The sequence below is a fragment of the Dreissena polymorpha genome, chromosome 14, assembly GCF_020536995.1.
Source record: "Dreissena polymorpha isolate Duluth1 chromosome 14, UMN_Dpol_1.0, whole genome shotgun sequence".
Taxonomy (NCBI): domain Eukaryota; kingdom Metazoa; phylum Mollusca; class Bivalvia; order Myida; family Dreissenidae; genus Dreissena; species Dreissena polymorpha.
The window spans coordinates 11,797,461-11,811,856 of record NC_068368.1 but is presented as its reverse complement, the minus strand read 5'-3'; the positions used below and the strand labels follow the sequence as shown (position 1 = coordinate 11,811,856).

The following is a 14,396-nucleotide window of genomic DNA, read 5'->3' as shown; positions in this document are numbered from 1 at the left end:
CAAACAGCAAGGAGATTTAATATGGCCGACTTTGTTCGAAATAACAATACAGATTCCACATTTTATTGATTTAAAGTTGTCCATTAAACTTAAAGATGGGTTTAACCAAGGAGGAAGCGTACGAATTTCTGGAATTACCAGCTGGTATGGCAGTATTTTGCATTGATACAACTGCAGATACAGATTGAAATCATTTTTTTAATCAACTTCGTGAGTTAAAATTCTAAACATGCCAAATTGAAGTCGTCAGCAAATTATTGTTTGATCTACGGTAACAGTTGACATGACGAAGTTCTGAACTTGATAAAGCTGTTTATTATTTTCAAGATTTGTTTACGTACAGTTTTTTGTATTGTCGTTTTATTGTGTGTTTTAATAGTGTTTCAGCTTGGGCTTGAAAAGGATAGTTCGCTCTTTGAGGTCTTCTTGAATGCTTTGAGCTGGTATGATAACTTTTGTACAGCTTGATGTTCTTCCTGGTGAAGATTAAAACCATGTAAAACAAAATATAGCGTATGTATATCTATAAAATCGAGTTAAATAGACATAATGCATCGAAAAAACAAATTAATTTACCTGTTACCATCGACACCAATTTACATGTCTTTTGTGGAGAGATGCTCAAAACAATTTTTTTGTAAATACTCTATCAAACCAGGGCTTGACACTAATTTTTTTTTTAACTAGCCCATTCGGGCTAGTGACTGCACAACCTACTAGCCCTGACCAATCTTTCATGTGCCCTGACCCAAGTATAATCAAAATCTTTATATTTATCATTCAACTTGTATTTTCTTGCGCGTGGAGATGCACGATTATGATTCAATCATTCTTATTAGCTTGCCTTACTAATGCTAATGAATTCAATATTCATCTACTTAAGACATCTATTTGTAATCTTTACGCCATTTCGGGAGAAATTTCCTTGTTTTTTAGGGAGGCTGTTTTCAGAGAAAAACCAAGGTATTGTCATAGCCTGCTCGTCGTCCGCCGTCTGCCAGAGTCGTGCTAAAACCTTTACATTGGCTCTAAAATCAAAGTGCTTCCACCTACAACTTTGAAACTTCATATGTAGATGCACCTTGATGTGTTCTACACGCCACACCTATTTTGGGTCACTAGGTCAAAGGTGAAGGTCACTGTGACCTCTTAAAAAAAAATTCTGACAAGCTTTCGCAGCCGAGCTTGGCACCGGCGGTGTTCTTGGTTTTTTCCTCATACTTTCTCTTACTTTCCTCCTTCCCGTTTCTTTTCTTATCCGAGGAACCCCCATCCCCACCCGTAAAGCCGAACTTAAACAACGACGTGAACGTTAAAACCTTTTTTACGTAGATTGCCGTGGTTGCCGTCTGACAACAAATGGTAGGTGAATCTTAGGTTTTGCAAAATAACGTGTTACGGTAGTCATAACAATTGTACAGGGTTAACTCTCTACTATAAGCCCGGATCGACCATTAATATTAGTTTTGCTAATTGAATTGCGATAAAAAGATTGTCAAAACACTTCTAATCGATTAAACAAACTAAAATTATTTAAAATTGATAAATAACTAATAATTTTATAGTAACTTTGTGTTAATGTCGAATTTTATGCCTTCATCCATCCCGGTTAAAAATAGGAACTGACGTGTTTTACCAGGAAAACCGCCAGGGATTTTCTGAATTGTCGGCCTCTTTTTGATTGCAATCAGGGGGTTCCAAATCTATTTAGAGTTACGATCCGTTTGTTGTCTCCGACTTCACTCTGGGATTTAATTGTCATCTGATCATACTGTATTAAGATTTTTGTATCTTTGAGAAGCTTATTTAAAACGCAGTTTATTGATATAGAACACATAATTACGCCCAAAATACACACGACCGGTCGGGCATGTTCCTGGGACATTGGCTAGCCCGGACCTAGGTACAGGCAGTGAATGTTGTTCGGACGTGCCTTAGTGTTAAGCCCTGCAAACCAAAAGCAAACGTTTTGAATTTACAATTCAATTAACATGCCAGACATCCCAATCTTGGTGTGAAAGGCCTGCTTTTGAATAGTTGCAATAATTCAACTCTCAGCTTTATAACTCAAAGGGTTGCTGAGAGTAACAATGTGCTGTCTATTGTCATAAGTTGCCAAAATTGATCACCACTGCAAAGTCTAAGGAACACTGATACTTCAAAAACTGATCAACATTTACCTGTCTAAAACACAAAGTCATGCAAATGGAACTATTAAAGCAAGAATAAAAACTGCTTTTTCATTAGCTCACCTGAGCACAAAGTGCTCATGGTGAGCTTTTGTGATCGCCTTTTGTCCGTCGTCCGTCGTCAACATTTTGCCTTGTGAACACTCGAGAGGCCACATTTATTGTCTGATCTTCATGAAACTTGGTCAGAACATTTGTCCCATTGATACCTCGACTGAGTTTGAAACTGGGTCAAGCTGGGTCAAAAACTAGGTCACTAGGTCAAAAAAAGAAAAACCTTGTGAACACTGTAGAAGTCACATTTGATGCCCAGTCTTTGTGTAACTTTGTCAAAATGTTTGTCTAAGTGATATGTTGGTTTAGTTCAAAAATGGTTCCGGTTCCTTGAAGAACATGGCCGCCAGGGGCGGGGCAGTATTCCTTATATGGCTATAGAGAAACCTTGTGAACACTCTAGAAGTCACAATTTTTGTCCAATCATCATGAAACTTGGTCAAAACATTGGTTTCATTGATATCTAGGACGAGTTTGAAAATTGGCCAGATCGGTGAAAAAACATGGCCGCCAGGGGGCGGGGCAGTTTTCTCTATATGTATATAGTGAAAACATGTGAACACTCTAGAAGTCACATTTTTGGTCCAATCTTCATGAAATTTGGTCAGAACATGTGTTTTCTGGATATGACGGTTGAGTTCCAAAATGGTCCAGATCGGTGGAAAAACATGGCCGCTATATGTATATAGTGAAAACATGTTAACAGTGAAGTTCATAATGTTAAAGAAAGATAACCTGTACATACTTTCTAATAGTTAACTCCCTTGTATAAACCTGGGACTTCTTTCATAAAATGTGGTGTACATAAAGACAGTAGTTTGCATGCAATTTAATAAACCTATGTCATAAAATAACTGTACATGTACTAATGCACTGAAGAGCCTTATCTTTGATCTTTACTGATAAGCCAAGTTAACCTACTGGTGTATTTAGCAGACTACTGTGCTATGAAACTGTTTCCATGGCAACCTTGTTATTTGGCATTTTCTAAATTAGAAAGACTCTTGATTGAAATAACTTATAAATTCTTCTTATTTTTTACATTTGAGTCACTGGAGTTTTCCACTCTCCATAAATTGTGTTCTTATATTAAGTTAGACTTATTTTATAAACTAAATTTTTGAAGCAACTTCTAGACTAACAGTAACTAATATTTATATCAGTTTTTTTGACAGATAGTGAATTTCTTTTAACATTCATTAAGGTATTTGCTGTATTTGTTCATTTTTAAAGATGCATAGATTCTTTAGACTAAAGTTAGTTATTTTCATTAAAGCTGCTTTGATTTTCACTTATAGATTAATTCTTTGAGTGTATTCAGGCGTATCTGACCAGGGCTTGACACTAACTTTTTTTACCTACTGTCCCAAAGGACCACCAGCTTTCAGAAATTACTGGTCCTGCAAGATATAAAGTGGTCCGACAATTTTTGTATGTTATTTTACCTAAATTTCAAGCTTCTCTTCATTAGTTTTAGGTTTTTTAGGCGGAGGTTCAACCAACCCCGGAATGATTGCGATAACTTGTAATCTTGAAAATACGCACGTTTACTCTCTGGCAATATCAAAACATTATTCGGCGCCCTCCAGTGTAAATTCGCACGGTAAATAAAGTATCTTCTGATGGTACTAAGATCGATAAAATGCTGATTATTGCTGCTTTTTCAAAATAATAAATACCATTTTTTTCATTTCTCGATCCAAACGCTTTGAATGTTATGTTAATTTGTGTATTGATCACGGCAAAGTCCAGAGACATTTGTGGAACGCAAATCGATTTTTTTATCCAACAACATGTTTTTGTTATCCGGGCATCTAGAAAAATTGGAATTTCCAATATGTTGCTATTTTTATCCTGGTCTCGAGTCGGCCCATAAAATAATGATGAAATTATCGGTTTATTATGAACATATAAAGTTGTTTTATTGATTAAAACGGCTTTCCACCAGTATTTCACAATAAGCTGGCCAGGATTTTAACTGGTCCGACGGATCAACCAATTTCTAGTTTCACTGGTTCTCCCTTTTTTTTACTGACCCCGGGTCAACCGACCACCGTTATTGTCGAGCCCTGCTGACTGGATGCCTTTAGTAAATTGAATTACAACCAGTAAGTGTGTTAGAAATAAGCGTTCTTTATTCGTTCGATAAGCGTTCGATAAATATTTCCGTATTGTATAAGTGCTCACAAAGTTACATAACTCGTAACCGTCCCGTGACCAGTTCACTTGCGTAAGCGAACGAGACCGCACTACCACAGTTGTTTATAGTAAAACATTGTGAATACTTTTAGTCACATTTTAAGTTCAATCTGAATGACTCTTGCTGATCTTTACACATGGTGACAATCTTTATATGCATAATATTTTTTGCTCATGGTGAACTTTTGTGATCACCTTTTGTCAATTGTCTGTCTTCCGTTGTGCGTCATGAATATTTTCCTTGTTAACACTGTAGAGGCCACATTTATTGTTGGATCTTCATGAAACTTTGTCAGAAGATTTGTCCCAATAATATCTTGGACGAGTTCAAAAATGGTTTCAGTCTGTTGAAAAACATTTCCACCATGGGGCAATTTGTTGTTCATTCTTCATGAAACTTGGTTAGAACATTTGTTCTATTGATATCTTGGGCTGCAAAGAACAGGTCATTTCTTTATATCTCAGGTGAGCGACTTTGGGCCTTTCAGGCCCTCTTGTTTACTTTGTTATTTTTTCTTACACTCTATCCACCATTATTGGAAAACTGTCGTAATGTTGCCAACAAAAGTGTCGCTATCTGTGAGGTTGTAGCACACCAATCTTGTGCACATTGTGATATTTGATGTAACCTAAGTCGGTTAATATACACTGTTCCAAATTTCAAAAGTAAAATGTCAGCAACAAAAGTGTTTTGAAACTGTTGTGTTGTTTAGGTTGCATGAAAAGGATAATGTCAGTTGGCTGCAATTCAGGTAAATTAAATGTGTTTTTGAAGTTTATTCATCAATTTCCTTAAATGGTAAAGAACGATGTCTGTTACGTGATGCGCACGGAATCTCTGCTCTTAACTGCGATTATGTTCATTAAGGGGTGCATATGGACTCACAGAGCCGGCAAAGCAAAAATTATCAAAGGCTCTAGTAGCACATTTATATGGACTTTCTGGGGTCTCGATCTGCAATTTTTGGGGCTGAAATTCGGCCCCATTCCCCCTGTCAAAAAGTATATTTTTTCCCCCATTTCAGATGAAAATTCCCCCTTGGATCAGAAAAAAATTCTTAGTGCTGTGATACCTTTCCACGCACCTGCTTTAACTGGGACCCGTTTCTGATTCAATAACATGTGGTTTAAAATACAGAATAAACGAAAATAGCTGAAAGGCCAGTGATTATTTCGGGAACCAAAGCTTATACTTGCATACATTTGCATACAGTCTTTTTTAGCTCACCTGAGCAAAACGTGCTCATGGTGAGCTTTTGTGATCGCCTTTGTCTGTCGTGCATCGTCAATATTTGCCTTGTTAATCTCTAGACAGGGCAATTTACTCCTTTGCAGATTCATTTTCATGTTTAATGTGCATTAATTTAAGAATTGATAGTGTTTTAAGGTACATTCATTTTCATATTATTTGTAACCTTTTGTATGCTTATTTAGATTACAATATTTTGCAAACAAATGATTTTTGACTTTCAAAGAAAAACCTCTGTTGTTCAGGTATCAACAGTGCTGTTCTATATACATTATATTAATGATAACTAATTATTTTCATACACTTTTTCATCTAAATGAAAGAACATCTTTTTAGCTCACCTGAGCACAACGTGCTTATGGTGAGCTTTTGTGATCGCCTTTTGTCCGTCGTGCGTCGTCCCTCTTCAATATTTTGCCTTGTGAACACTCTAGAGGCCACATTTATTGTCTAATCTTCATGAAATGTGGTCAGAAGATTTGTCCCATTGATACCTCGACTGAGTTCGAAACTGGGTCATGCTGGGTCAAAAACTAGATCACTAGGTAAAAAAAAAGAAAAACCTTGTGAACACTGTAGAAATCACATTTGATGTCCAATCTTCATTTAACTTTGTCAAAATGTTTGTCCATATGATATGTTGTTTGAGTTCAAAAATGGTTCCGGTCCGTTGAAAAACATGGCCGCCAGGGGGGGGGCAGTATTCCTTATATGGCTATAGAGAAACCTTGTTAACACTCTAGAAGTCACAATTTTCGCCCAATCATCATGAAACTTGGTCAAAACATTGGTTTCATTGATATCTCGGCCGAGATCGAAAATGGTCCAGATCGGTGAAAAAACATGGCCACCAGGGGGCGAGGCATTTTTGCCTTGTATGGCTATATAGGGCTATAGTAAACACTCTAGAGGCCACATTTATTGTCCAATCTTCATAAAACTTGGTCAGAAGATTCATCCCAATAATATCTTGGAAGAGTTCAAAAATGATGCCGGTTGGTTGAAAAACATGACCACCAGGGGGCGGGGTATTTTTCCTTAAATGGCTATAGTAAAACCTTGTTAACACTCTAGAGTCCACATTTATTTTCCGATCTTCATGAAACTTGGTCAGAAGATTTGTCCCAATAAAATCTTGTTATCTCAGGTGAGAGACTTTGGGTCTTTCAGGCTCTCTTGTTTTTTTTGGGATGGGGAACTTTTAGCTGAAAAAGGGGGAAAAAGTATACTTTTTTCATGGGGGAAGTAAAAAGTGCAAAACGAGGGCCCTGAATGGTGTGAACAGTATACATATATTTCTCAATTTCATTGATAAACATTGAAACATTTTTGATTTATGAATAAGAGTTTTTAAGACAGTTTCAATGTTTTTAAGTTTTAAACTGTATTGACAGTAAGAAGATAATACAAACCAATAAATGGTGTCAAAGGTATATATTTTGTGTTCACATATTAATTGGTGGAAAATCCTCCTTTTTAAACAAACAACGCTAATTTTCACAATTAAATTCGCTATTCAAGCTCCCTCAGGCTTAATTTACCATCATTAAACATGTTCATTTACATGTAATCAAAACGTGAGCCTGCCCTTCTCGAAATAAAATACGCTTTTTAACAAAATACACTTTAAGAAGTGCATTTATTCTGCGCTTTCTCCAAAAAAGTGTATTTTTTCTGCGTCTTTCGTTTTAAAAGTACACTTAAGTGCATTAAAGTGTATTTTTCGAAATTAGAGCGCGTTTTTTCATAATCTTTTGAATTGCCAAGTGTATTTTTTCTGTACTTTTATATGATTGAGTGCGTCTTTTCAATGGAAGTGTATTTTTAACTATATCTTTTCCAAGACAGTGTGTCTTTTCAATTTAAGCGTATTTAAGTGTATTAATAAGTGTATCTTTTCTGGGTCTGAACATATTTTATACTTTTCATACATTATATATTAGTAGTAAAAATTTTGTAGTATTTACAAAAACAACACAAATACAAGTGTTATGTATGACATTATCAAATGTTTATTGATTATTTGAAAACATCAAGAAAATAATACTATTCATAATAAATTTTTTAACAACAATGCTTAACAGCTTTAAAAAGCACAAGTTCAACTAAATCAGGCTGTGGGTCACTTATTAAAAATATTGAACGTGTCAAAAATATTATGTGGGCTTCTGGCAAGCCCACATAATATTTTTGACACTTTCAATATTTTTAATATTTAAATTATATTTTCTCAAATTTCTTATACTGATATTTAACCCAAATAAAATTAATATCTACCACATTGTCTACTAAACACATTTTTTAAAGGCAATTTAAATAATATTTATAATAGAATTATAATTTTCTAACACCTTTCAGTATGTCAAATTGAAATATTCACAAATACATATAATATGCTAAGGGTTATGTGCATGTATTGTAATTTGTGATTTCATAAACAATAAACAGATTGTCATTTCTCAGTAATGATATTCAATTTAAGGTCACAAAGAGAAGAATTGTTATCAGTGATGTGTATTATTCCATAAATATTTTGGTGTTGAAATTTGCCTTTATCAGTAGATATCTCAAGCTGACACAACAGATAAAAGATCAGCTCTCCCCCAATTAAATCAAATATGCATCATAAACACTAATCTCTTATCAGTGATGCAGCAATGCCTAACAAAGGGGTGCATATCATCTGCATACTTTTGATTGGTTGATAGTTTTTGTTTTGAAAACAAGCCACTTTTGATTGGTTTAGGACACAGGAAGTAAATTTGTTTAAACAAGCAGGTGTCAGCAACTGATAATGAGCTACATTTTTAGACATGATTTAGCAAATTAAGATTTTAAATTGTACTTGTAGTGTCAAATGTCTTGAAATACTGTCAGCATGAAGTATTGTGTGATGAAAACAAAGTGTATTTACTACAATGTAGTAAATCAAAGGAGGTCCAAAGTGGCTGGATACTGAAGAACAGTTGTAACAGGTTTGTATTTTTATTTCTGCATCCCTTTTTTAATTAAGTTCATTGAATTAATTATGATCATTATCATGTTTATGTATTGTCTCTGGTATAAGGATAAGTAAATGCATTGTAATTTTAAGGAAAACTAACACCAATTGAAACAAAAATAGATAAATATACAAATTAAAAAGTGTTAATGTTGTGTACAGTGAATTTTTATGGCTGTGTTTTATGGTTATTGTCATCTTAAACTTTATTTATAGCTAAGTCTGGTCATTACTGAATGGACTTCTTTCCCTCATATTTCAATGAGAACTTTTATATTTTGATTTTAAAGGTAAAACTCTTGCCCCAAGGAAAGAATGTGCATTATCACCTGCTAAAAAAGGAAGAAACAGGGGGATACTGACTGATGTATGGACTTTAACACCAGGTTTTTACCCTTCAAGAGTTGGCCAACTAGAGTGAAGCAGGAGAGTGGGCTGTGCTTGACTAAGAAAAGCTGGATTTGTTGAGAGGTAAAACTATACAGGTTATTGCATTTAAAATGCATCACACTTCCAGCCAGTCCAGACAGCCAAATGAGACCATGCATCTTAGTTCATTTTCAAACTGTATTGTCTACAAAACGCTATTTCTTTGATGATAAGAGTTAAGTCACATGTGATCACAGGATTAAAAAATTGCAAAAATAAACAAACAAAAACAACAAGCAAACAAACTTGCATTGATTTAAATTTCTAATTATAATCGCAACAAGATTACCATTACAGCAATATTTCATAGTTAAGTGAAACAAAAACCTTACAATTTAACAAGTATGAAGAATGCATCGCCCTTTTGATAGTGTGTGATATCATGTTTATCTTTTGCAGATCAATACGCATTCAAGATCCTTAAGAAGAGAAGGACACAAGCAACATCAGTGGTAGATGTCACTCCAGCCCCTGCTTTTCCGGTCTCGCCTGCTGCTTTCCAGGTCCCTCCAGCTGCCAAGATCAGGTCTAGGCACTGGCTGCCATCCAGGTCCCCCTGGCGGTTGCGGTCGTGTTCTCAAATGGCTGCTGTACTGGACTACTGGTCCCACCACCATATTCGGTCAAGGTCTCTCCAAATGCTGAAGTCCAGGTTCCTCCGGCCACTGCGGTTCAGGTACCCCCAACAGCTGTGACCTAGTTCCTTGCAGCAGCTGCGATCTAAATATATTGACCCACTGCGGAACACTGCGGTTAATCGTTTTTTCCATACAATCTTCCACAAATGCCTCATTTTATAATGAAGTGTACAATTCTTATGTTCATATTTGTTTGTGTTATAAAGATGATTTTCCTGCACATTGTGTTTTTTTCCCTTAAAACTGCATGGGGCTATTACTTTTTTTACTGAAACATATCAGCACAAAATTGTAAAAGACTTTAACATACTTTAATACAAAAAAAGTGTTTAAACCCACAGGAAACCACCTTGCCAAAAACCCACAAAAACTTACTGAGCAGGTTATTGTTTGCCAAAACCTAGCGAGTGTGCGTTTCATTGTCCATATGCTTATAAATTTAATAATTAGAATGAATTATCTTTAATGTATTTTTTTTAGATATATAAACTCAAGAAACTTACATAATTTTTGCGCCACATTACAAGTTTATTTGAATTTGTGTCACTCCTAAGATTTTCCCACGGCCTCCGAATGTCTCTCTTACCCTCTGAAAGTGTTTGTGTTTAGAAATTATTTATAACGTTATTTTTAATAAATAAATCTATTTCAGACTATAAAATACTGTTCTAGCTGTTGATATGTCCCCTTTATAGTTAAAACTGAGATTACTTGTGAGTAAATAGTTGTAAATGGTTGTATATATTTCCAAGTTTGGAAAGTTATGTAGATCTCAAATGTGCTTTCATGTCCATAGTGCTTATATATTTAATACCGTAAATTTGCGGCCATAAGTCGACCTAAAAACGCTTCCAAAATTGACTTTAAAAGTCAACTCGACTTATGGATGAGGTACTAAATAAAAATTAAAAACAACATATTTCTGTGCCGTTTTTTTTAAAGTAATAAATCTCCGAAGCGGAGGAATGATGACTGTTTACGGTAAGGCCGACTCGTCTTTTACTTGAATGTCCGCCGATAACAAAATACTGCATGTTTACATTGGTTTTTAATTCATTAATCTTCGTAATAAGTCCAGATAAAAACATGTAAAAATAACTTCGAAAATATTAAACATTTGTGACGTACGGTAAAGTGGCGAAATGTATACATACGTAACATAGCAATCGTCCGTTGTCTGCTAAGAACTGCTGACACTAGTACCCATTTAAAGTTAATCCGTGTAAATACAAACTGTCAACAGGTGCAGGTGTCTTTATGCCACCAATTATCGCTTCTCGGCCTTTTGACAAAGATCCAAGTGTAAAGTGTAGTGTTGGCATCCTTTTGATCATTTGTTTTTTTTTTTTGAATCAGAGTTTATTTACAGGTCCTACCGGCCTCTTCACGAGGTCTTTGAGGTTCGACCTGTTGATCATTTGTTTTTATTGCGTCACGCCTAAAATAGTTATCTGTTAATGATATGCACAACGGTTCTGCTACAAACTACTTCTGACCAATCAAAAATAATTACTATATCGTTGGATACGCCTTTAACCAATCGCTATTGTTCAACTTCACATGGTATATTTTTTGATTGGATGAAGGTGTGGTTTCGTTGATTTATTCACAACTGTCCCACAATTTATGCATAATCGTTTCGTAAATAAATAGATCTTATCTGAGTGAAGATTTCATGCATTGTTTGATTATAATAATATTACGCACTCACCCTGGATTATTAAAAAGTGTAATTGGACATATTAAATACACAATTACTTTCGATTAGCTGCTTAGTATTATTACAGGGTAGATAAGACGTTTTTCCAGAATGCAGGTAATATTCCTCGGGTATCTCGTGATTTACGAATATGTATATAACAGTCGAATAGGGAGCGATGCGAGTGTTGGTAAATTTACGTGTTTCATGCATAATGGCGAAAGCGTTTTTGATTATTTGAGAGCAAGTTACAATTATTTTGACCATATAATGAATTTTTGCGTTCAATATTTTCACGAATTTTCACATCAATAGCACTAACATTTGAATACAAATATATCTGCTCATAATATAAACGCTGAAAGTTATTACGTTAAATGGGAAACTTATTTTGATTTGTGAAATATATATTAAGTTCGAAATAATCAATGATATGTTATTATGATTTTGAACAATAAAATATATTTTTCGTGATAATAATTAATTGAAACGTTGAATGTTTCGTTTTAAATATATTCTTATTATTAATATCCAAAAAAATGTCAACGGCCAGTGCAAAAGCCCTCAGAACCATGACTAAAACGTCACTTAAACATGTCTGAGATATTGAGGAAATTTACCCCCCGACTTATGGCAGAGTCAAGGCAAAAAACCATTTTTTTTAGCCACATTATACCCCTCGACTTATGGCCGAGGTAGACTTATGGCCGCGAATGTACGGTAATAAGAACGAATTATCTTTGATGTCATTTTAGGTTTTTTCATATAAACTCGAAAAACTTACATAATTTGTGCGCCACATTACAAGTTTGGCAAGAAAAAATCTTTAACAATATTAAAAACCATGTGAGGATTGAGAAAGATTTAAAAAAAACTATTTTGCTATTTGACAATTTGGTAAGCCTACATGTATGTCTTTGTCTTTCAACATATTTTATTTGCCATTGTTATTTATTGTGATATTGTTTGAAGAAATTGTATATTGACATGTTTTTTTTCAATGCATTCTTTGTATGGAACAATGTAAACCAAAAAGTATAGGGACAGGGGGAAGCAGTTGCAGAGGAAAGCGGAAAAGCTTTTAAGCACCCATAGAATGGCCTTAACTACTTGTTTAGTTTAAAATGATTTATGTGAATAAATGTGTTTATTTCAAAGTTTATTTGCTGTTGTTCTCTCAGATCATATTTAAACCGGCCACTTTTCATATCCAAATGAATGTTTTTTTAATAGACATTTTCAAAGATACACTTAGGTGCACTTTATACACTAAAAATACACTTGAGCGTTTTTTTTTCTTCAAAAAAATACACTAGAGCGTATTTAAAAAAAAAATACACTTGAGCGTATTTTTTTCCCCAAATTTTTCAAAAAATACACTAGAGCGTATTTTTTTCAAAAAATACACAAGAGCGTATTTAAGTGTATTTTTTCATGTTTTCCTAAGTAAATTAAAACGCTTAAAATACGCTTCAAGTGTACTTTTTGGGGAACAAAAAAAAGGTAAGCGAATTAATACACTTAAATACACTTAAGCGTATTAATTCACTTAAAAACACTAAAGTACACTTTAAAATACACACAAAAGTGCATTTATACACTCAAAAAGTGTATTATTTGAACAGAAAAATGCACTTGTTTAGTTAAATGCGCTTTAAAGCGCATGTTATTGGCACCATATTTTTTTCAGCAAAAAATACGGTGCCAATAACATGCGCTTTAATGCGCATTAAAAGCGCATTTAATGCGCATTAAATACGCATTTAGTGCACTTTTTCGAGAAGGGTGGTATGGACATTACCAGAATTGTGATTTAGTTACATATACTCTGAGATCATGCATTCAGCTGCAACACATATAACAATACACCAGTATCTACCTGCTTTAATGTGCTACCTGTCATGTAAAAGACTTCCATAGAAACAAGTACAATGTATTCAACGCTTTGCTTTAGTAAGTACATGTAAATGTATAAGAAAATGTGTTTTTTCTACAGTTGACAAGAAGATATGTGCATTCCTGTTATTTGCATGCAAAGAATTGGCAGAAAAAAACATCTACAAACTGCAGCAGATGACATATGTAACAAACAACAAAATTTAAATATTCATGCCTTTTTCTGCCTATCTCACGGGTCTGATAGTTGGACCCATTCCCAATGCCAAATATGCATATTTTTTCCCAATTCTCCAAAAAAAATAATCCCAATTTAAATTTTTTTTTTTTTTTTTTTTTTTTTAAAGAAGTGTCTTATGACATATGATTATTAGACTCTATATCTCAATTTTCTTTTTTAAACAACCTACAAAATAGATAACCATAATTTATATGATTGTTATCCAAAATGACTGGAAAACCCCCTGCCCAAATAAGGCTTTTGTTGATGAAAATTCTTCCCAATTTGGAAGATTTCGCGACTCGAAAAATCCCAATTTTGCTAGGTACTTTTCCCCAAAATAGACAGAAAAAGGCCTGATATTAAACACCTGTTATGCAGCAAACTAATATTAAATACATGGAGCTTAATAAAATAAAGTTGATGTATATCTCAAAAACATTTACACAGTAATGATTTTATGTAGTGACAAAGTTACAGTTGGGGGTATCGGTGTGGTGTGCACACATTTCTTGTTGTATTCAGCAATTTCAAATGATAAAATAATGTAACTAATTTCACTATATTACCAAAAACATGACTTCTGTTTAAATGCCAATCAAGAGAAAAGTCTTCCTAAAATTCGATCCTTGGCTGACCCCTGACATGCAATCTTTATAAAGATAAACCCATTTATGCCTAGGCTCCGTGTCTCTCGAAGCAGCGCAGACCCTCATCATTTTATTGGGGGCGCCAAAAAAAAAAAGAATAATTTTCATTTTTTTTCATTTTCGTTCATATAAGATGTAATATCAAGCAAACGAAGCATATATATACATGTAT

At 34.3% G+C, this 14,396-nt stretch overlaps 1 protein-coding gene and 1 long non-coding RNA gene across 9 annotated transcripts in view; both read left to right on the top strand.

The window, feature by feature from the left end:
* LOC127857608 (nucleolin-like) overlaps window positions 1–14,396 on the top strand; it is a 73,288-nt gene continuing 58,892 nt past the window's right edge. For all 8 annotated transcript variants that reach the window (XR_008038521.1, XM_052394085.1, XM_052394084.1 and 5 more), the window contains exon 1: window positions 1–144. Coding sequence is in view for 7 of the 8 variants with exons in the window: in XM_052394085.1 (XP_052250045.1) it covers window positions 96–144 (49 nt within the window). In the remaining variant the exon portion in view is untranslated. The remainder of the gene's footprint in view (window positions 145–14,396) is intronic.
* On the top strand, window positions 8,442–9,979 carry LOC127857609 (uncharacterized). The gene is made up of 3 exons (XR_008038522.1): window positions 8,442–8,666; window positions 8,983–9,163; window positions 9,521–9,979. It is a non-coding gene; the product is annotated as an uncharacterized LOC127857609 (long non-coding RNA).